Source organism: Pomacea canaliculata, linkage group LG6, assembly GCF_003073045.1.
Source record: "Pomacea canaliculata isolate SZHN2017 linkage group LG6, ASM307304v1, whole genome shotgun sequence".
Classification (NCBI taxonomy): domain Eukaryota; kingdom Metazoa; phylum Mollusca; class Gastropoda; order Architaenioglossa; family Ampullariidae; genus Pomacea; species Pomacea canaliculata.
The window spans coordinates 14,080,088-14,101,618 of NC_037595.1; the positions used below are offsets into that span (position 1 = coordinate 14,080,088).

Here is a 21,531-nt window from a genome sequence, read left to right on the forward strand (position 1 = left end):
ACTGCTGTCTGTCTACCAAGACCAACGCTTAGCCTCTTGCGAAGGTCTCCGCTGTTAGTCTCGGCGAGCCGTAACAAAGAATGTGACTAAACCGGAAGCTTTTTAGTAGCATGTTTCGTTTTAGTAGTCAATTTGAAATATGAATAAACTGGAAGCTTTGTAGAAGCATGCCTCGTTTTAGTAGTTAACTGGGGGAAGTGGGGGAAATCGCCTGGCAGCAGTCAATACAAGTTCGGGATGCAACTTAATTGCTTGCCAATAAAAGTTTAATAAATTTGAATCAGCCATTCTTGTGTTGCTTCTCGTGTTAGTTTTGCAGTTGTGGTTTCAGTAGTAGGGGTTATTTTACAGGATGGATTTGCTAGCCCCACGCCCAACCATCCTCCTCCTTCAGGCTTGTGACAATTATACCTAACAATCGCAATTTATTAAGCCAGTTCATAGTGTGTTGGGCAGTGTAAAAGTTGTGCATAATGAACAATTATCCAGTTCTTAAGACTAGTTTATTTAGGAGTTTTAGAGGTAAGTTATTCACGTTTTACCTGCTCACACGAGCGCACATCCACACACCCAGACATCAACACAGAGAAAGAAGAGCATTACTAAGTAGTACCAACAGACGCTTTACTTTTGATTGTTAATACCTTTATAAAGTGCTGATACAAAGGTTATTTGTTAACTGAAAAACAAAACTTTGAAAACAGAAGAAGCAGCGATGTATTAGTCTATGACAGCTCCAGAACAAATGTATAACTTCTACATTTGAGTACAACAGATTGTGCAAAACATATATATTAAGCGCATTCTTTTGTTTGGATTTTTTATTTTTAATTGTTTTTTGTTTGTATATTTTTTTGTTATTGTTTCTTTTGCCAGTTTATTAACGATTATAGAGTGCTGATGCAAAGGTTATTTCAACTGAAAACAAAACTTTGAAAACAGATCCAGCAGTGATGTATTGGTGTATGACAATTCCAGAACAAGTCTTATATAACTTCTACTATCAAATACAAAGCAGATGTGCAAACACACATAATAATTTTTACAAAATGGCAAAGGATGATAACATGGATATATATATATAGACAGTGGAACCTCAATAATTCGAATTATCCGGTTTAATGACCGACAACTGTCATCCGGATAATCGACAATGATTCTAAAAATTCGCATCTGCAACAATAGGTGCGATATCACGCGCTGTTTGATTTCCGATGTTGAATTCCAATGACAGTTTAACAATTAGTTCTTCCTTTTTTTACACGTTCAACAATTTTGAATTGACAAAACAACTCTTTTTTTTTTCTTTTCACTCTTGAACCGGACCTCGACATTTCTAAGTTCGAGGTGTGGTCACCAACTGACTGAAGTCGCCTACACGGATGGTGCGACCCATACACAATCTGTTCCAAGAAAAGTGCAGAAGCAGAAGACAAATGTTAAAACTTGTTGACGAATGGCAGTCGTCGGAATTTTAAAAAAGGAGAGGGAGACTGTTGGGAACGAGTCCTCTGCATAGGATTAAGTCTAATAGTTTTTCCCAGCATGGATGGTGCACAGATGCTATACTTTCTATACTTTTAGAATAATTCTCAGAAGCCCATCGACAAAGAAAACTTAAGCGGTGATACACTTAGTATACATTCCTGTAGTTGAAATTCTTAGAGGTAAAATTTTGTTGGTCTTGCGATGGCCAACAGCTTTGTTTGTTTTCTTCTGTTGTCGTCGTTGTTGTTGATGTTGTTGAGGCGATCTCGGAAAACCTAATGTATGGTTTATTAAAGATCGGATAATCAAGGTTCCACTGATATAGATTATCTTATAAGCTTATGAGATCCAAACTTGGTCCCTGAAACAAAAAAGCTAAAATATTGAAAAATATTATTCAAAAAATAACTTTTTTCCAGCTGTTGTGGTTGAAAAAAAATGGAGTACAGTTTAAAATGTGACTGTGCTGTAAAGTTAGAAAACCTATGGATTCACTGTATGTTAATAAACCACATAAACTCTATTTTCTAAAGCTTGGTGTGTGGATACTGTTATGGTATTGTATAATGAAGATCACTTTGGAGATCGGCGGCTCAGCAGGTCTGGGTTGTTCTGCAAGGTACGCAGCAGTCTCGCCAGAGCGCGCTTTGCATTCTCGTCACCTGGAGAAACAGGAAAGTGTGTTTACAGGTACAGGTTACAATACTGCCGAGAAAGTTCAGTAAAAACTACAGCAGACATAGACTGCGGTACCAAAATTAGTCTACTAAATGTCAAGACCACTGGAAAAAACCGAAGCCCGTCACAATCAGGGAGAAAAATGGGTAAGGAGACTGCAATCTCATTGAGACTATTTTAAAAAGAAAAAGAAAAAAAAAGACACCTCCTCGACTCCTTGATGTCTCCCCACAACAAGACATTATCATTAGCCCACATAGGTAAACCATTTACAGCTTTATCTCCCATTGTATTCAACCAACATAGGTAAACAATTTAAAGAGTTATCTCGCATTGTATTCAGGCGATATAGGTAAACTATTTAAAGAGTTATCTCACATCAGTCCAATATCGTACCACGATGGTCAGCTATGGAGAGCTTCTACAGAAAACCGCTGGTGCATGACTGCACACACTACTTACACTGTCTAAAACATTAAAATCTGTACCCACCTCCTGTATTTCTCAGTCACTGAAATAAATGTTGCCACCGAAATTGTCTCCCTTTAGCTACACACTGTTAGACAACGGGTGGCCAAGATTCCGTCATCGTTATGCTTCAGCAGGACAAGTCTCCACCCAGTAATGACAGAAAGATTTTGCATATAGCTTTCAGGTATGTCTGACATGGAGAAGTTTACAAAATATCAACAAAAAAAAATATATTCACTGACCTTCTGTAGAAACGGACTCGTCGCCGCTGTCTTTACTTTCACTGGATCCCTTGCTGTCACTGGAGTCGTCATCATCCTTGCTATCATCGGAGTCCTTGCTGTCACTGGAGTCGTCATCATCCTTGCTATCATCGGAGTCCTTGCTGTCACTGGAGTCGTCATCATCCTTGCTATCATCGGAGTCCTTGCTGTCACTGAGTCATCATCATCCTTAGCTATCATCGGAGTCGTTGCTGTCACTTGAGTCGTCATCATCCTTACTATGATCGGAGTCGTTGCTGTCATTGGAGGCCTCTTCTTCTTTGCTGTTACTTTCACTGGATTGCTCACTTTCGTCGGAGTCATCAGTTTCATCGGAGTCTTTAGAATCACCAGTGTTTTCAACCTCAACTGTCAAGTATACATTTAAATTAGTTTTCATCTTCCTCTTTGGAGCTCCGCCATGTTACCTTAAGAAACCTTCACTTTTACTTTGATGGTCATTAACACAAAAAATTTCTATCTTATATCATCTAACAAAGCGGTATTTGTTTTGTGGAAATATTTGAACCACATGTCTGACTTAAAGTTTAACATCATGGCCTTCGTCAGGTAGCTCACCTTCAGATTCCTCTCGTTTCACACTTTTAGCAGCAGCCGCTTGTCCACCCTCGGCCTGAAGACAAAACAAGTTATGTTGACAACATCTTCCTCTTTCTCTCTTTTTTGCAAAGTCCCGTCCCTATCTATCCATTCATCCGTTATGCCCATACAGTCCTCCCAATCAGCCATTTAACCAGATACTTGATTTACTCTATCTGTATTTCTTTACATCTACGGTTGTCATGTGTTTTCTATTATCAAAGGAAACGTAATACTTTCATCTGACCTTTGTTAATTGGTTGGTTTTTTTTTGTTGTTTTTTTTTTGTTTGTTTTTGTGTGTGTGTGTGTGTGAAAAGGCAGATATGGTAACTACCGCCCATTTTCTCAGCAAGGCGTTTCACTACAACCATTGTGGCGATAAGATTTAAAACAAATTTCTACTTTTGCTGTAGAGATTACAAGGTTTTTGCTATTAAAGTAGAGAACTGACCTTCTTCTTGATAGCCAGTCCATGAGCAGTGGCCAGCACCACCAGCGCTAGGAACAACAGTTTCAGATGCATGATGGCGGAGCTGTGGACGACGGCGGGGCTGTGTTCTTGCTTTGCTGATCTACCCGGTGGCAGGCTGGGATCTGTCGGGTAGCACGCTACCCGTATTTTATATATCCCTCTCACGCCTGTGCACCCGAGGGGAAAAAAGGAACTCTATAGCATAGTTCTCAACACGATATGTTCGCCTTTGTGTCTCATTGTCGTTAGAACTGCAGCAGTGGGTCACACCCAAGGCACGAAGTGTATCAGCATTTCGAAATATCATGCATGAGTTCACATCCACGTTACGTCAGTAAATTTTGCAGCAGTTCGCCTGACAGTTAGTCTAAGGCAGGAAGGAATGACATGGTAGCGGGACTGAAGGACAAATGTACTAAGACTATTGGACAAACGGAGAAAAATGAGGAGGATAGGGTTTGGAGGAATGAAGGCCTGCAGGTGAAGATAGTCTGACAACCTCGTGGGATGTGTGCATCGGCGCCCCGGCATGAAGGCTAGCAGGGTATAGCATGGTATAACGAGGTATAGCAAGTACAGACCGCTTTTGTGAGAACTAGTGGTAGTGGTAACAGGGAAGTACATACAGTTTCTGTGAGAACGAGTGATAGTGGCCGCAAAATCTGAAAGATTTCGGTGGAAGACAGTAGGGGAGGGCAAAGATACTGTCCATGTTAAAATTACAGAACGAGATGTACAACGCCGGCTCTAGTGGGATGCGGGGCCTTAGGGAAATAAAATTGTGGGGCCTTTTCAAACCTCATAACATAGCGTGATCATATCTATAAGAATTATCTCCTCAAATTTGATAGTGTTTTTGTATGACGAAAACCTCATAGGGGAAAGAACTGACTTTGAAAGTAATGCGCAAACGAAATTTACTTTTGCTTTTTTCAAGGGGAAGACGATTTTAGTTCTTGGAATTTCAAAGCTTGTGATAACTGTGGATTATCTCCGTCTCCCGTAGGTTCTTGGAATTTCAAAGATTGTGATAACTGTGGATTATCTCCGTCTCCCCAAGTACATCCCACTAGGCTCTATGCACGGGGCCCTCTTCGGGTGCGGAGCCTAGGGAGGTCACCCCTGCTATCCGGTCCCTTCCCCCTTAGAGCCCCGGCATTGAGATGTAACATCTCAGAGGACTTGAGGACGGTGTAGCTGGGGATTTGAATAGAGCAGTTACTATGACGTCGGCTGTGGTGTGACATTTCTAAATGTTATTGTTGATGTCATCCTCCACCCAACAGAAACGCCTCTCTGGTGGGTGGAAGGGTTACTGGGGAAGAGGAGGGCAGGTGAGTTCAGGTGAGTTCGGGGAGATCGTTAGGTCTGAATGAGGGGCTGTACGTTCTTTATCCCTCGGCCCCGACACCACCTAGTCCTCCCACTCTCTGCTTGAATTGCATGAATGCTTCTTGCTGGGTGGAACTGTACCTGGGCTGACAACTTGTACGATCTTCCAGCTTGAAATCTTGCGATATCGGCTTGACACACTGACTCGCAAAACTATGTGAACGAATATGTGGCTGGATGAATAGAGGGTGGAGAAGAGGGTGAATGAGGGAGGGAAGAAAGAGATCGAGTGGATCGTCAAATCATCTCCAGCCTCGGTAACAGCGTCTGTATGTGTGTGAGAGCGAGACAGGCAGAAAGAGTAATTACGATTTGAACGATAATAAATGAATTTGTAAAGCACATTTAATGCCTACTTTCTTCTTTCTGACACTTTCCAGGAATCATGCCTGTCAGACTTTAGGTTTATCTTTGGTGACGAGGAAGACTGCTTTTTTCCATGGACGTGTGTAGGTGGACTGCTGACTGTCTGCCAAGACCAACGCTTAGGCTCTTGCGAAGTTTTCCGCTGTTAGTGTCGGCGAGCCTAAACAAAGAATGTGACTAAACCGGAAGCTTAGTAGTCTCTTGCCTTCATTTTAGTAGTTAATCTGAAATGTGACTAAACCGAAAGCTTTGTAGTCTCTTGCCTCATTTTAGTAGTTAATCTGAAATGTGAATAAACCGGAAGCTTTGTAGTCTCATGCAGCGTTTTAGTAGTTAACTGGAGAAAAATCGTCTGCCAACAGTCCAGTAATACAAGTTCGTGTTGTTTTTGTTCATGTTTTTCCTGATGCCTCAGAGTTTCTCTTCAGTGTGGTTTTACTGAAGCCACCTATCTCTCCATGTCTGTCATGTGGGCAAATCTGTGGGCCATGCACAAGGGTCTGTGGGCCTAATGTCTACTGATAAGTGTGCGACTTCGAGTATGTAAACGCCTTGCGTCAGTCTTCGCTGGTGGGATAAGGGGCTCTATAAATAAACTCTATTGTTAGTAGTAATAGTATTAATTAGAGACAATAAAGCTTGTCACAAAGATCTTTTACTGTCTCACAACACATATCATCTGTTACGATGTGAATATCAAGGCTTAATTCTTGTTCATATAGAGTGGCTTTGTTCAGTACCTTTTTCTCTGGGATAAAAACCATCTTAGCAAGCTGCCCCTCAGGGAAGGTGAGGTCAAACGTAGTTGTTATCTTTAGGGTTATTGAGGAGTGAAGTGCTTCTTTATACTTCCATGATGAGGGTCAGGGCACAGAATAAAATAGTTATGACAGGATCCTCGAAAACTGCACAGAAGTGGTTTCAACTGCCACAGTTGTACAATTGTGTTTCTCTTTCTTTTTGTGAAATATTTCACCTTTAAGTGAAGGACAGTTGTTTTTTCTTTGCTAAACATAGAAGTTAGTATTTATTTGCAGTATTATTCCTTGGTTAAAATGGAATAAACAGCAAAACGTAAAATCCAATTTTCAATTTAAAATATAAAAAGTTGAACATGTTGCCTGCTTACTTTTAAATTCTGTTTCTTTATTTTCTATTCAGGGCTACATATTTCTAATGGTTTAGTGAGGTGTATATCTTTCTAATGACTACATGTAAAACTCAGCACAAGATATATTGCCCGAGAGATTGGTCTTTACATTCTGTTTTCGAGATAAACTCATCAAACATATCACAGAAAGATGTAGAACAGGTGAAGACAATCTTATGTGCAGATAACTTGATCCCAGAAAAGTTTTAGCTGCAACAACTTTAACTGTCATGTACAATCCTGATTGTATTAGTAACCTCTTTCTGTGAGTGCTATATGTAGGCCAGCTTTGTGAGAGCAGAAGATGTTCAAAAAGAGCATTTGTATTTACTAGTTTATTTAAGAATTTTAAAGGTAAGTTATTTACATTTTACCTGCCCACACAAGCCTCACATCCACACACACAGACATCAACACAGAGAAAAAAAGAGGGTTACTCAGTAGCACCAACAGAGGCTTTACTTTTGATTGTTAATACCTTTATGGAGTGCTGATACAAAGGTTATTTCAACTGAAAACAAAACTTTAAAAACAGATGAAACTGTGATATATTAGTCTATGACAGTTCTAGAACAAATGTTGCATAACTTCTACATTTGAATACAAAACAGATGTGCAAAATCATATATAATAAGCGAAATCTTTTTTTTTTTTTTTTGATTTTTGATTTTATTGTTTTTTGTTTGTATGTTTTTTGTTTTTGTTTTTGTTTCTTCTGGCAGCTTATTGACGATTGAATCCTTTAAAATGTTGAGATTATCCAACCAATTCGACTTATTTACAGAGTGGGAAAGAGGGATAACTCGTGCAGATATAGAAGCTTCTAGTAAGCGTGCTATCTTTTAAGCTGAATATGAGTTTCAAACTCCTCCATTAAATTTACAAAGAAAAAAGCTGAAATACTAAAAAAAAAGTATAATTAAAAAATATCTGAGTAATTTTTTTTCCAGCTGCGCCTCAAGTGAAGAAACGAACGGAGAACAGTTTCAAATGTGAGTGTGATGTAAAGTTAGAAATGTATGGATTCACTGTATGTTAATAAATCATATAAACTCTATTTTCTACAGCCTGGTGTGTGGATACTGTTATGGTATTGTATAATGAAGATCACTTTGGCGATCGGCGGTTCAGCAGGTCTGGGTTGTTCTGCAAGGTACGCAGCAGTCTCTCCAGAGCGCGCTTTGAATTCTCGTCACCTGGGGACACAAAGAAAGTGTGTTTACAAATTACAATTCTGCCGAGAAAATCCAGGAAGCTAGACGGCAAAATCTATTCAGCACAACTGTGAACCTGTTTTCACATGGCTTAAGAAACTCAACTGGTGCAGGTACAATATAAGGTGGTAAAGACATCGGAGGTAAGTGTACTACGTACTCGATTCAGTTGCGGCAGGTGTAGTGGTTTCAGATGTTGCAAAGGCTTGGGCCAGTTTAAAGGAAAAGCTGTTTCCGCTCTCAATGATTGTTTGAAGAGAGGACAAGACCTTGACGACGATCCCAAGCGCTTGGGTCTTCGTCAAACTGTCTGTCGACAAAACCAACATCCGGGGCTGTGAGTAGCACTTCAACAAGCTGTAGCTGGCTGTTCTCTATTATTTTCTCTTTTCCAGACATTCAGCAAACCATGCATGCACGTCCCATCAAGTAGGAACACGTCTTTGTTAATGAAACTCAAACATATCTAAATGAATAATGTGTGTATGCAGGCATGTATTCAAATTACTGTCGTCCATACTGATTGACTAACTGACTGACTAATTGACTGACTAACTGACTGACTGACTATTACCATTATCAATTTCGGCGTTCAGCTCCTTGATGTCATTTATGTGTCCGGCGAGGCAGCCCACATCATTGATAAATGCCTTGGACAGTTCCTCGGGGACCGTGATGCCCTGAGCTGCGTCGGCAAACTCTCCTCCCTCTGTTATGAGAGACATCACAGTTACACACAGCATCGCCGCAACAGGTTGCATGTACAAACACACCATCCTCACCAAGACACGCTTCCCTCACACTGTCACACACATCATCGCCACCGACACAACTCACGGGTATGTTCTTACGGATGTAAACATCATAGAAAACGACAAGTGGAATGCGAATATTCTCAGTACAACACTCAGTGAATAATCATTACTTACTAAGTTCCAGATTGCTAAAAGAAGAACAAATCGCATCTTCTTTGAATCCTATGGAACCTGGAAAATAGAGAAAAAGCAATTTTAATTATAACAGATCTGCCATCTACCTTCTCCACAGAGAAATAGTGAATAAAGCTGGATGTCGCGGATACCAAATCAGTGTGTGTGTGTTTGTGGTGGTTGATAAGAAAGAGAGAAATGCTGGATGTAACAAACTCACTTGAGCTGGTGATAACACGGTAGAGCAGCCACATAGAAGTTTGAACATTCTTGCTGACGGCCATGGCAGCCTGGCCCAGGGCATCCTGCAGCGCCTCGCCCACTGCTACAGCATCTGAAACAAAGCCTCATCTGTCAACCTCTTCTGTTACTCAATGGCCAACTAACGACAGCAATAAATATCAGTTTCTTGAACATATGAGTGTCATCAACTCAGGTGTCTAAAGGTATCTCTAAGTATTGCTGAGGGTTGCTCCTGTTCACGAATGACTGCTTGTATTTTACAGAGGTTTCAAGTCCAGCGAACTCTGAATGTGTTCAGTGAGCACAGAAAGTGTTATAAGGCTAAGAAGGCAAACTGAGGTGTGGGTCTGGTCATGTTACATCATGTGGGAGTACATTACAAAGGCCTGGCAAACAAAACTGGCAACTGAAGTCCTTGGGAACGATCCAAACCTTGCAACACGCATCACATTGTCATGATGTTCCGCACGACAGACTTTTCTTACCACGCACATCCGGTAAGACCAGGGAAGAGATAGGGTGAGACTGTAATCGCAGTGAGAGTATATATTACAGACAGAAGAAGAAGAAAAGGTTTTATCCTCGACTGCAGGTTACTTCCACACGACAGCACACTGTCTTCAGGTTACATATGTAAACTATTTAAAGAGTTATCTCACACTGCATCAGTTAAACGCCTTGCCATGGATGGCATGTGCTTCTATAGAAAAACATTGTGTATTCATGCAACTACTCATAGGCATTGTGTGTGTGTGTGCTGTATACATGTATACGTTTGTGTGCGACAGAGATACTGTCTACGTCACAGCATTGAGAATGATGGCGGCAATGAAATGCGCTATAGGATTATTATTATTATTATTATTATTATTATTATTATTATTATTATTATTATTATTATTATTATTATTATTATTATTATTATTATTATTATTATTATTATTATTATTATCATCATCATCACCACCACAACCTTAAAATCTGTACACCACCTCCTGTATTTTTCAGTCACTGAAATAAATGTTGGCACCGAAATTGTCTCCCTTTAGCTACACACTTAGCGGGTGGCCGAGACTCCGTCATCGTTATGCTTCAGCAGGACAAGTCTCCACCCAGTAACGACAGTGCAACATACCCACAGAGTTGTAATACAAGCTCTTCTTGCGCAAATAAGTCGGGTGGAAAGAAATTAGGCTCAAGCACCTGTGCCGCGGAGGGCATGTCTAGGTGTACTTGTATGATGCATTAAATGAGGATGAAAGAGAAGATAAGAGTGAGCGATACTAGCCTGTCATACATCACTAGTGTGTCCTGTAGCCTGCCAAACATAAAGGAGCTAGAGAGGTGAAATCAGGTTGAGCCTGATCCTTAATTATAATTATTCCCAGATTAATTTATTCCATCTTGAGTCTGAGGGATATGTGGGTAGGCGCCAAAAGGTTATGTTAGATGTATCAGCTGGCTATATGGTGGCGGCCAGCCCTGTATAGATGTACATCATACAGAAAAGAAGGAGATGAGATCTGACCAGAGGACAGCCGTTACTTGGCAACCATTGCGCTAAACAGTTGGACCACCAACCTCCAGACCGTCGGGGCGATGGTGAAATTTACAAACATGTTTTACTGCTGAATTAATCCCAAGCTGCTGACTGAGACAAAGCCACGCACACGAAGGTGGAATATGTTGTAGAAATATGTGGAGTCTGAGTGCTACTCACTTTCTTTCGACGGCTCGATGACATATTTGATGGCGAGGTTCTCCGTGTGCTCTAGGCCGCCGCAGTGCCAGCCACCTCCTCGATGATCTGTGTCATGTCACGGCGGAACGTCTCGGCTGTCAGTGGGTCGACCTCTCCTGTTGAGGAAGCAAGAAATAGGTTTTAATTAAGCTCTCCTACTGTACAGTGTACATCAGACAGTCCCACTGCATTACATTACAACTTCCCATGATGATGATGATGATGATGATGATTATTATTATTATTATTATTATTATTATTATTATTATTATTATTATTATTATTATTATTATTGTCATCGCAACAAATGATTTATCTTGCATCACTTGTTTCACTGCACTTGTTGTGCTGCAACTGTACTATTTTCTAGTTCGAACTTATTTGATCGATTGATTAATTGGTTGATTGATTGATTGATTAGCTATGGAAAATTTCAAACATTTCAATAACAAAATGTTCACTGACCATCAATAACGGGCTCGTCTCCGCCGTCCTTACTTTCACTGGATCCTTTGCTGTCACTGGAGTCATCATCATCTTTACTCTCACCGGAGTCTTTACTGTCATTAGAGTCGTCATCATCTTTACTCTCACCGGAGTCTTTACTGTCATTGGAGTCGTCATCATCTTTACTCTCACCGGAGTCTTTACTGTCATTGGAGTCGTCATCATCATTGAGTCGTCTCTCACTCTCCCGGAGTCTTTACTGTCATTGGAGTCGTCATCATCCTTACTCTCACCTGAGTCTTTATTGTCATTGGAGTCGTCATCATCTTTACTCTCACCGGAGTCTTTACTGTCATTGGAGTCGTCATCATCCTTACTCTCACCTGAGTCTTTACTGTCATTGGAGTCGTCATCATCTTTACTCTCACCGGAGTCTTTATTGTCATTGGAGTCGTCGTCATCTTTACTTTCATCGGAGTCCTTGCTGTCATTGGAGGCCTCCTCTTCTTTGCTGTTACTTTCACTGGATTCCTCAGTTTCATCAGAGTCTTTAGAATCATCAGGTTTTTCAACCTCGACAACTGTCAAGTATACATCTTAAATTAGTTTTCATCTTCCTCTTTGGAGCGCCGCCATGTTACCTTTAGAAACCTTTTTACTGTGATTGTCATTAACATAAAAAAATTTATTTCTTATATCATCTAACAAAGCGGTATTTGTTTTGCATAAGTATTTGAACCACATGTCTGACTTAAAGTTTAACATCATGGCCATCGTAAGGTAGCTCACCTTCAGATTCCTCTCGTTTCACACTTTTAGCAGCAGCCGCTTGTCCACCCTCGGCCTGAAGATAAAGCAGGTCATGTTGACATCTTTCTGTCTTTCTCTCTACCTCCCTCTTTTTCTGAATGTTCCGCCTTTATCTAACCATCTAGCTTTAAGCCATACCCATGCAGTCCACCCAATAAGCCATCCAACCAGCTACTTTATTCACGCTGTTTTGTACGTTCATGTATTCCTCTATTATCAGCAATAAAAGCAAACAGAATATTTTAATGCGACTTTTTTAGTTTCCTTTGTGACAAAAAATCTCTCAGTATTGACCCATTATATCTATCTTTCATTCATGTGATAAAGATTTCGACAAGGCTTCTCGCCACTGTCATGGTAACCACCGGAACTGTTATTAGACATTACAACTAGTTTCTACTATGGCTTTAGAGATTACAAGGTATTTGGTATTAAAGTAAAGAACTGGCCTTCTTCTTGATAGCCAGTCCCTGGGCAGTGGCCAGCACCACCAGCGCTAGGAACAACAGTTTCAGATGCATGATGGCGGAGCTGTGGACGATGGCGGGGCTGTGTTCTTGCTTTGCTGATCTACCCGGTGGCAGGCTGATGACTGCCGGGTAGCACGCTACCCGTATTTTATATATCCTCTTACGCCTGTGCAGCTCGAGGGGGAAAGGAACTCTATAGAACAGTTCTCAACACGATATGTTCCCCTTTGTGTCTGATTGTCGTTAGTAGAGCAGAAGTAGGTCGCACCCACGGCACGGAGTGTATCAGCATTTCGAAATGACGAACATGTCATGCATGAGTTCACATCCATGTTTCATTAGTAAAATTAGGCAAGTTGTTTAAGGCAGGAAGGAATAAGGAATGACATGGAAGCAGGGACTGAAGAACGAAAGTATTAAGACGATCGGTAAAACAGATGGAGAAAAAAGAGGACAGGGTTTGGAGGAATGGAGACCTGCAGGTGAAGACAGTCTGACAACCTCGTGGGATGTGTGCATTGGCGCCGGCAGGGTATAGCATGGTATTAGGGGTATAGCAAGGTATAACAGGGTATAGCAAGTTCAGACCGCTTCTGTGAGAACTAATGGTAGTGGTCTCGAAAGTTTTATGTAGAAGGCTGTAGTCGAGGGCAAAGAGGTTACACTTAGTGTAGAAGTACGAGATGCTGCATCTTAGAGGACATGTGCACGATGTAGCTGAGGTTTTGAATAGAGCTGTGGTGTGACATTTTTAAATATTATTGTTGATGTCTTCCTCCACCCCACAGAAACGCCTTTTGGATGGGTTGCTGGGGAAGAGGAGGGCAGGTGAGTTCAGGTGAGGTCAGGGAGAGCGATCTACGGTCTGAATGAGGGGCTGTACTTTCTTTTTCCCTCAGCCCCGACACCACCTAGTCCTCCCACACTCTGCTTGAATTGCATGAATGCTTCTTGCTGGGTGGAACTGTACCTGGGCTGACTCACAACTTATACGATCTTCCAGCTTGAAATCTTGCGATATCGGCTTGACACACTGACTCGCAAAACTGTGTGAACGAATAGGTGGCTGGATGAATAGAGGGTGGAGAAGAGGGTGAGGAGGGAAGAAAGAGTGGATCGTCAAATCATCTCCAGCCTTGCTAACAGTGCCTGTATATGTGTGTGTGAGAGAGAACGAAACAGACTGAACGAGTAATTATGATTTCAATGATAATAAATTAATTTGTAATGCACATTTAATGCCTATACTTTCCTTCTTCTTTCTCTCACTTTCCCTGAATCATGCCTGTCAGACTTTAGGCTTATCTTTGGTTATCGAGGAGTGAAGTGTGAGACCCAGCTTTTTTCTGTGGTTTGTAAGGGCGGTATCCATATCTGCTCCCTCATTGTGCTCTAATCCTTCGTGTGATGAGATACCCGTCCGACATCTAGTTTAACTGGGGTATGTTGTGTCATCCGGGTAGCGAGGCGGCGAGCGCTACCCACCGCCTGCATACCTCCACTTTAGGGAGAGCAGCTATGGACCAAAGGCCACTAACAATCTCAGAAACATTAATTTACTGGCAGCTAACAGGGATTTTTGGGGCACACACTAGTGCAAATCTTATTAGTAGAGAAGAAAAAGCTTGCTTATAGGATATAATATTGCACATGTGTGTCTGCTCTGTGTGGTCCCATTGAGCCTCCAAAAGCTCCGGGTTACAGAAATCTTAGAAAGAACCCCTCTTTAGTCCTGAAGTGTGCAGCCCCCACCTGCCCTTGTTCAGCGTAGGCCGATAGATGCATGTTACCTGAGGTGCTTGGCACATTAAGTGGGTTAGTTGAGTGTAAAAAGCAAGAGGAATGTGTACAGCTTTTACACGTACAGTGTTGGGCTACATGCATGAAAGAGTTTGCGTCTCTCGCGAGCAGAACTCAATCCTGCCGAGGGCACAGCCCTCCCTGCTCCCTCCTCCCTTGAGGTTGTAATGATGAGCTGGCGGTGACGATTGCATTACAGGTTATTACAGTTGAGCCACACTGTGGAGCTGTATTGTGTCCATGCACATATCATAATACAGGGTGAGCGAGTTGAAAGCAGCCTGCCTCTTGTAATGCTATCAGACAAGGTGGGGTACCCTGTATGTTAGTGCCCTCCACCCCACCCTGTCACACTGTCTAGCTGTATTTTCTGCTCATGTTGTAATATACACTGTACATAATACTCTATGTCCAGCTGTCTTATGTCACTGATAACTCAGCATTGTGGATAAACTATGCTACCTAGCTGAAGTCTCACTGTAGTCTCATTAAATATCATTGTGGAAAAACTAACAAGCTGTACATCAGTGAACTGACAGCTCCTGAACAGTAGCCTTATATCAAAACTGGTAAAATGACAGCTGTATGTAGGGGACAATCATGAAAGATGCTAGAGGATTGAACTCTTTGAAAATACAGATAAATAACATCTCTGATGAAAATACAGATAAATAACATCTCTGCTGGAAGTGGAAAGACAAGAGAGGGGGCGGGTATCTGGAAATGAAAAAAACCCGGAGATGGTAGTGGAATGGAAGATTTGAAGAGGTAAAGGGGTGAGAGAAGTAAAGGAGAAATAGTTCTGTGGACTATGCCATTGCAGATAAGTGCTAGTTATAATATATGTATGTGTGTGTGTGTGTGGAGAAATAGTTGTGTGGATGAGTATTAGTTACATTAATGTACATTAATATATACATGAGTGCATCATGCCGCCCACGTATAGTAAATTGGCAAGTCTATGTGTCAAAGTGCAAATGCTGTCAGCAATATGAAGAAAAAATGTAATGTGAGAAGGATACTTATAAAACCTTAAGGGATATTTTGCTCATGCAAGAGATAGGATGATTGAAGGAAGGAGAGAGGTATATATGTAATGTGCTATATTCAGCATTGCACTCTTGTACTTCCTTCTTCTTATCTTGTCAGCGGGATGAGGGTGTACATTCCACAAGGTCTTCCCTGGACACCCCTCTCCTGGGATCCCACAGAACCTGTCTTTTTTGCAGAACATTCATCTGATACAGGACTTCATGTGTTGCGAGGTCCTTCCATCCAACCTTTGGGGGAGACAGCTTCAGAAAGTCATGGTGACGCACTTAACCCTCAAGGATTATGTTTAAGGATACTAATAATAAACTCCTGGTTTTCACATATATAGAATATCATTGGGAGCACGCAATACCTGTAAAGCAGATTTGTTGAAATCTTTTATATCCCGTGGAATGTGTTTTTTGGAGGATTCAAACGATGTGCATGAAAGTATATTGCGACATTCCTGTCTGCCACGCTTGGCCGACTCCAGTGAGTGGTCTGCCCACGCGACATTGCACAATAAAGCTGCTCTCGCTGTTGGTCTTCCTGTTTAATCTCGTGCATCTACTACAACATACACACCCACACGCCCACACATATTGCACACTGTTTGCTCGGTGTGGTCCCGGTGAAACACTTATATAATTAAATTTACTTACATATTTACTTTATGCAACATCTCAATCGGAATTGGGGACAAAGAGGACTTGTTCAAGGTTTTAGGAGAATAAGGTTTGTCTATCATTATAGTCTCAGCAGGATATGTCTACTCTAGACGATAATGAAACATGATTAACCACCACCACCCCATAAGAACCAACAAAAAAGTAGCTTAAAATGTGACGGTGACAAACCAGCACCGGCCTGAGTAATTCAACTTTCTCCGTGTCCTAATCAAATGTGTACCTTTCCCTACCTGTGCCATACCCATCCCCTGCCTGTCATTACCTGCACCGTACACCGACTGCCTAGCTCAGAGGATGGTACATTCAGTCCTGATCGAGGCACACACTGTACTAATTATAAACAACCCAGGTAATGAGGACCAACCTAATCAATTGATCCTTAGTAAGACTGTGTGTGTATATGGTGTGAGAGAGTAAGAGCATTTCATTGACTTTCCAGCCATTGTCACAGTAATTATGAGCTGTACTTAAAAATGCTTTCACTGATTCATCTACATTCTTCCACCCATCCACGAGCAAACACACAGAAACTCCACCGCACGCGCGAACACATACATAATGGTGCCGTCACAAAAAGTGAAAACACAGCTGTATTACCATACAGAACAATAACAACACTCCATATATAGTTGACGTACAATATTAAATTCAATATACAAAAAACAAATTAAATTAACCTTCATAAAGCACAAGTTTCATTATCTTTCTCCGCTCCTCTTCATCTAATACTATCATGTGGAGAAAGAGAAAGAGGGGAGAGAGATCGTGGGTGTAGCTGATGTCCACAAATTAATGTATAAATTATGTCCATCTGTAGTGCTGTGTCGTGTCCTGGTCCTAGCTGACAGTCGAGCACAAACACCAAGTCAAAACTCCAAGTTAATTGTCCTCTACACTGCTCATTGAGTCCATTGATGTCAGTGGTAGCAATGGTCAGCATTGTACTTGTCCTCACCACAGTGTACACATGTCATTGTACTTCCATGATGGCCAGGCACACAATCAAATAACTGTGACTGGATCCTCGAAAACTGCACAGCAGTGGTTTGATCAGCACCACAGTTGTATAATTTTGTTTCTCTTTCCTTCTGTGAAATATTTCCCTTTTAATGAAAGACTGTTGTTTGTTCTGTGCTAAACATAGGAGCTAGTATTTATTTATTTGTATCAAGTATTTAAAAATAAGAATGAAATAAGTACATAAAGAAATGTTAGTATGCACTGATTAGGAATTTATTAGGAATATTGCTGATGCTGTTTGTTTTTCTGTAATTTTCTAACCCCTATGAAACAAACCAAAAGGTTCATTCAATAAAGAATTCGTTCGTTAGTATTTATTTACAATAACATTATTTGGTTAATATTAGGACAAACAACAAAACATAGTTTTGGGGTAGAGGCTCAGTCACAGTAAAATCTTTCTTGACTTGTCGACCTTTGATGCTATGTCTTACTTCTGAATCCAAAGTTTCTCCCATCACAGCACCCCCACTGTTTTACACTCACACACACGGACATGAAATTTCAAATGGCTGTCTGAACAAGAGTTTGCCATTGACAGATGTGGATAATTTGGGACGACCAGTGGTGTGGAACATTGTACAGGAACCTCATGAGTGGGGGGCATACTCTTCAGACGGAATGAAGAGACACTTTAGAAGGACAACCCCTCACCTAGTCTCTTTGTTGTCTAGCACGATGCTGTCACATCAGTCCTGTATATGCTTACCTATACACATACCAATCTCCTTCTTTCAGAACAAAAAAAATTCCATCTTTACCGAACATGGCTGGCATGGATATAGATGAGTCAGCAAGACATTCTGCATAGAAAACCAAGTCCTGGGAAAGTTTACAGTATCAAGAGAAAAATCTGGTGGTCTCTCGCTAATGTAGTGTCCCCAATGCAGAAACAGACCTGGGGTTCAGATCTTGTCTCGGGAAGCAAGCAAGCAACCAACTAGAAACTTTTACTGCAGGGCGGGCAAATGTTCTCAGATCAAGTCACCACACCAGCTATTCTGCACCAGATCAAGGTAGACAACTAGTTCTGTTTGAAATACCATGAATACCCGCAGTTATCGCCCTTATCTCCATCCCACCCCGGACGCCGAACATCAAAAGAAACAATTATTCTCTTCTTCGCGTTTGTCACAACAGGGATTTAGGCTGCCAAACAATGTTGCAATCAGACCACGTGACACCAGCAAATAAACATGATCTAAACGGCTCGCTATTAAAGCTCTACTTTGTTCAAACTCGTTCATCAGACCGCACATGCTCCATCACTCATAGACAGTCACGCCGTCTGTGAGTGACTGTCAGAGGTTGTTATGCATTTTATTTCCTTCAGCATTTCTGTCAGTTTTCTTAATTTCCGTTGACTTCCAAAAAAAAAAAAACAAAGCTACATCATACATAGCCTCTCTCAACTTCTCGGTGGTTTTGTATTCATCTGCTATGAGGAGGTCCACACTAGCAGACGTCCTTCTGACGTTCCTGTTGGTCTTGGAGGCCGAGACGACGAGTCCCTCCCGGGAGGGCGTGGCCATGCGCAGTGCTAATGTCATCAGCGAGTCAGGAAAAGACCTTCTGTGGTCCTTCATGGCTCGCTCTCTCGTGCACTGTCACCTGCTGTGTGTGGGCAACGACAGGTGTGACGGCTTCACCTTCGCCAGGATGTCTCCCACCACACAAGGCTGGTGTCAGGGCTGGTGTAGGAACCCTTGGCAGGAGACCTCGGGGAGCGCTCTGGCCGGCGCAGTCAGCTTTGCCATCAAGTCCCGACAGTTCGACCTCCAGCAGGCTGCGACAACTCAGGGCCAAGGGTTCGATCTCCAGGACGCCTCTACAACTCAGGGCCAAGAGTTCGACACGCAGGAGACTTCTACAGCGACCCAAGGTACCTAGAAATTTACTCCATTAATTTTAGTTTACTTTTAGTCTTTATTCATCCAAGAATGTAAACTAATTCTAGTAGATGTTTAATCTGTGACGGCAAGACTAAGGGTACTTCCTTTGGTAGATGTTTTATCTGTGACCACTTTGACTAGGCTATGTCCCTAGTTACCTTTTGTAGAGAACTAATTAAGTAATAATCAGATGTTTATAAAGATTGGAGTATTGGTTCGTTTTTCTGTGTATAATAACAGATGAAAACACGGTTCTGTATAACCCGTGCGGGGGTGATGGCGACTGCCCGGATCCCTACAGCTGGATGTGTCACAAAACTCGGTGTTTGTGCAAACCAGGTTACTACTACTGTGTGAGCAGGAATGAGTGCATACAGAGTAAGTGTCTTCGTGTGTGTGAACAGTAAGCCATTTCATGTGTGGTTAAAAAAGTTGAAATTTTAATCTCTGTTAGCAGGTCAAGAGGTCAAGATTCAGAATTTTGTGTTCGGATTTTTATATTTTGAACTTGATATCTAAGAAACTGCCAGCTCGATAAGAGAAATGAGAACAAAACAAAACGGATGTACATGGATGAACATTTTTGTAGAATGGATTGAATGATTGAATATAACGACTGTCCGTTTCCTGATGACCTCTGGAATCAACACAGTTGAGGTGACAACTTATTTCGCATAACCTGGAGTTGGCTTTATCCAAAACTGAAGCACTTTGAGGGAAGACCTTCCGGGACAGAAGACGAATGTAGTTCACAAATGTTGAATGTTTCTGTACTATGTGTACCTGGTGAATGTCTTTATGTGATGTCTCGTATTAAAGCCATTGAAGACAAGAAGTAAATGTTGCAGGCTGCAGCAGCACCATTCTTCGCTCGGACCTTGTCACGTACGAGGGACTCTACCTCGGTGACCCCAGGCTGGACAACGCCACCTTGAATGTAGATGAGTACAAGTGTGAGACCTACTGCTCCGACACCACCGACTGCCGCGCTTTCAACTTCGACACGAGCGCCAATGAATGTCAGATGGTGGAGGAGGACATGTTGCTGGCTCAGAGAGACAGCTTCCTGACTAATGACCGCCGGGATTACCGGCAAAAGATGTGCTGCTAGCCATTGGTACACTGCCCGTAGTGTCGACACCATTCCATCTGATGGCAACATCCCCTGCGGGATTTATATCTTTAAAGCCGATGTTTACTTACAATGGAAGGAGGGTGGTGACTAGTGGTTTACTCTTTCCCAACCTGAAAGTATGCTTTGCAGCTCGATACCCGAATGACGCAGCGAACTCTCCTCCACCCCAGTTGATTCAGCCGTTAAGTGGGTACCTGCCTCTGTACAAGGTTTGAGATGGAAATGCATGGAGAGAGAGAGAGGAGACGGGAACCACCCTCACAAAAGTTAAGCGAAGTCATATCTTTAACACCCGACTCTCCTACTTTTGTCAAAGGACTATTCAATGTACATTGTATATGAGCACATCTGTCTCTACTGTGAGTTCTGTGATGATAACAAAGACTGGGGAGGGGGCGGATTTTAACACTACATTACTTAATTAAATGGTCAAAATATTATTTATCGTAACGGTGAAAAAAATCTATAGAAACGTGGTAAGCTTATCAAGAATAAGTGTTACCAGGGAGCACGCATCAATTGATGTTGTTAATATGATGATTGATGATCGAAATTCATCGCCTGTCTCCTGTCACAAGCTTTTGGATTACTAATCTGAGTGCGAACGGAAATATTCCAACTGCATATAAACTAACATTTACACTGTGAGAAGTGAAGATGGAGCTAAATAAGGATGGACAGTGCGGCCCAGGTCCCTGTCAGAGTCAATGTACAGCCCTAGGGGAATTCTACACTGAACAGCAAGTGTGGGTCTGATTACTGTAGCTTGTTAAACTGTCGTTAGCAAAGGACAATCAACGACTCACCCCTGGGAGTCAGAATCTCTCGTAATGACAGGGCAAAGTCAGGGGAAATAATGAGGTGACTCTTCTTTTGCTACGAGCGTCGGCTTGACGGTTATTCGCGAGGGTTCGCAACCCGTTTGCACTACAGGTTGTGTGTGTGTGTGACTATACGGCGAAAATCGAGTTGTTTTGCCACAGATTTACCTTCAGTTTTTTATTTGTTTGTTTTTTTTTGTTTTTTTTTTTTGTTTTGCTTTGTTTGTTTGTTTGTTTTTTTTTTTTTTGTTTTTTTTTTTTTTTTTTTTTTTTTTTTTTGCCACAGCTTTGTCAGTTTGATTTGGCCGAAACACCTGCTTCTGCAGGCTTGATGCCCCTACAACTACTTTAGGTATCGTCAATATTTGGTAATCATGTGATTGCCGGAAGATCATTTTCTCTTTCC

The 21,531-nt window shown here is 41.7% G+C and overlaps 3 protein-coding genes across 4 annotated transcripts; 1 reads left to right on the forward strand and 2 right to left on the reverse strand.

Annotated features, from left to right (window-relative positions):
• Positions 1-603: 603 nt before the first annotated feature.
• On the reverse strand, positions 604-12,895 carry LOC112566133. The gene is given in 11 exon segments (XM_025242104.1): positions 604-2,150; positions 2,880-3,269; positions 3,480-3,534; positions 3,954-4,169; positions 8,657-8,805; positions 9,026-9,082; positions 9,246-9,359; positions 9,649-9,700; positions 11,649-12,037; positions 12,246-12,300; positions 12,716-12,895. Coding segments are annotated over 11 exon segments (1,638 nt in total). The 5' UTR covers positions 12,788-12,895; the 3' UTR covers positions 604-2,061.
• LOC112566396 lies at positions 7,320-11,693 on the reverse strand. Its single transcript, XM_025242561.1, has 7 exons — positions 11,475-11,693; positions 10,989-11,125; positions 9,246-9,359; positions 9,026-9,082; positions 8,671-8,805; positions 8,257-8,406; positions 7,320-8,078 (listed from the first exon to the last, which is right to left on the reverse strand). The coding sequence occupies exons 3-7, from the start codon at positions 9,307-9,309 to the stop codon at positions 7,990-7,992; spliced, it is 495 nt and encodes a 164-aa protein (XP_025098346.1). The 5' UTR covers positions 9,310-9,359; positions 10,989-11,125; positions 11,475-11,693; the 3' UTR covers positions 7,320-7,989.
• A 4,776-nt stretch (positions 12,896-17,671) lies between the features above and the next one.
• On the forward strand, positions 17,672-21,280 carry LOC112566454. 2 transcript variants are annotated; one of them, XM_025242655.1, is made up of 3 exons: positions 17,672-19,159; positions 19,404-19,547; positions 20,018-21,280. In XM_025242655.1, exons 1-3 carry the CDS (start codon positions 18,718-18,720, stop codon positions 20,278-20,280), a joined length of 849 nt encoding a protein of 282 aa, XP_025098440.1. In that variant the 5' UTR covers positions 17,672-18,717; the 3' UTR covers positions 20,281-21,280. The 2 variants fall into 2 exon arrangements, with proteins under 2 accessions (XP_025098440.1, XP_025098441.1); XM_025242656.1 differs by having other exon boundaries at positions 19,410-19,547.
• The last annotated feature ends 251 nt before the right edge of the window (positions 21,281-21,531 follow it).

Coding starts and splice junctions, on each gene's coding strand:
- LOC112566454 (XM_025242655.1), top strand. CDS start 18,718: ATGAGGAGGTCCACACTAGCAGACGTCCTTCTGACGTTCCTGTTGGTC. Junction 19,160..19,403: donor GACTTCTACAGCGACCCAAG/GTACCTAGAAAT, acceptor TTCTGTGTATAA/TAACAGATGAAAACACGGTT. Junction 19,548..20,017: donor CAGGAATGAGTGCATACAGA/GTAAGTGTCTTC, acceptor TAAATGTTGCAG/GCTGCAGCAGCACCATTCTT.
- LOC112566396 (XM_025242561.1), bottom strand. CDS start 9,309: ATGGCCGTCAGCAAGAATGTTCAAACTTCTATGTGGCTGCTCTACCGT. Junction 8,806..9,025: donor TTTTAGCAATCTGGAACTTA/GTAAGTAATGAT, acceptor CTCTCATAACAG/AGGGAGGAGAGTTTGCCGAC. Junction 8,407..8,670: donor GAACGCCGAAATTGATAATG/GTAATAGTCAGT, acceptor TTTTGTCGACAG/ACAGTTTGACGAAGACCCAA.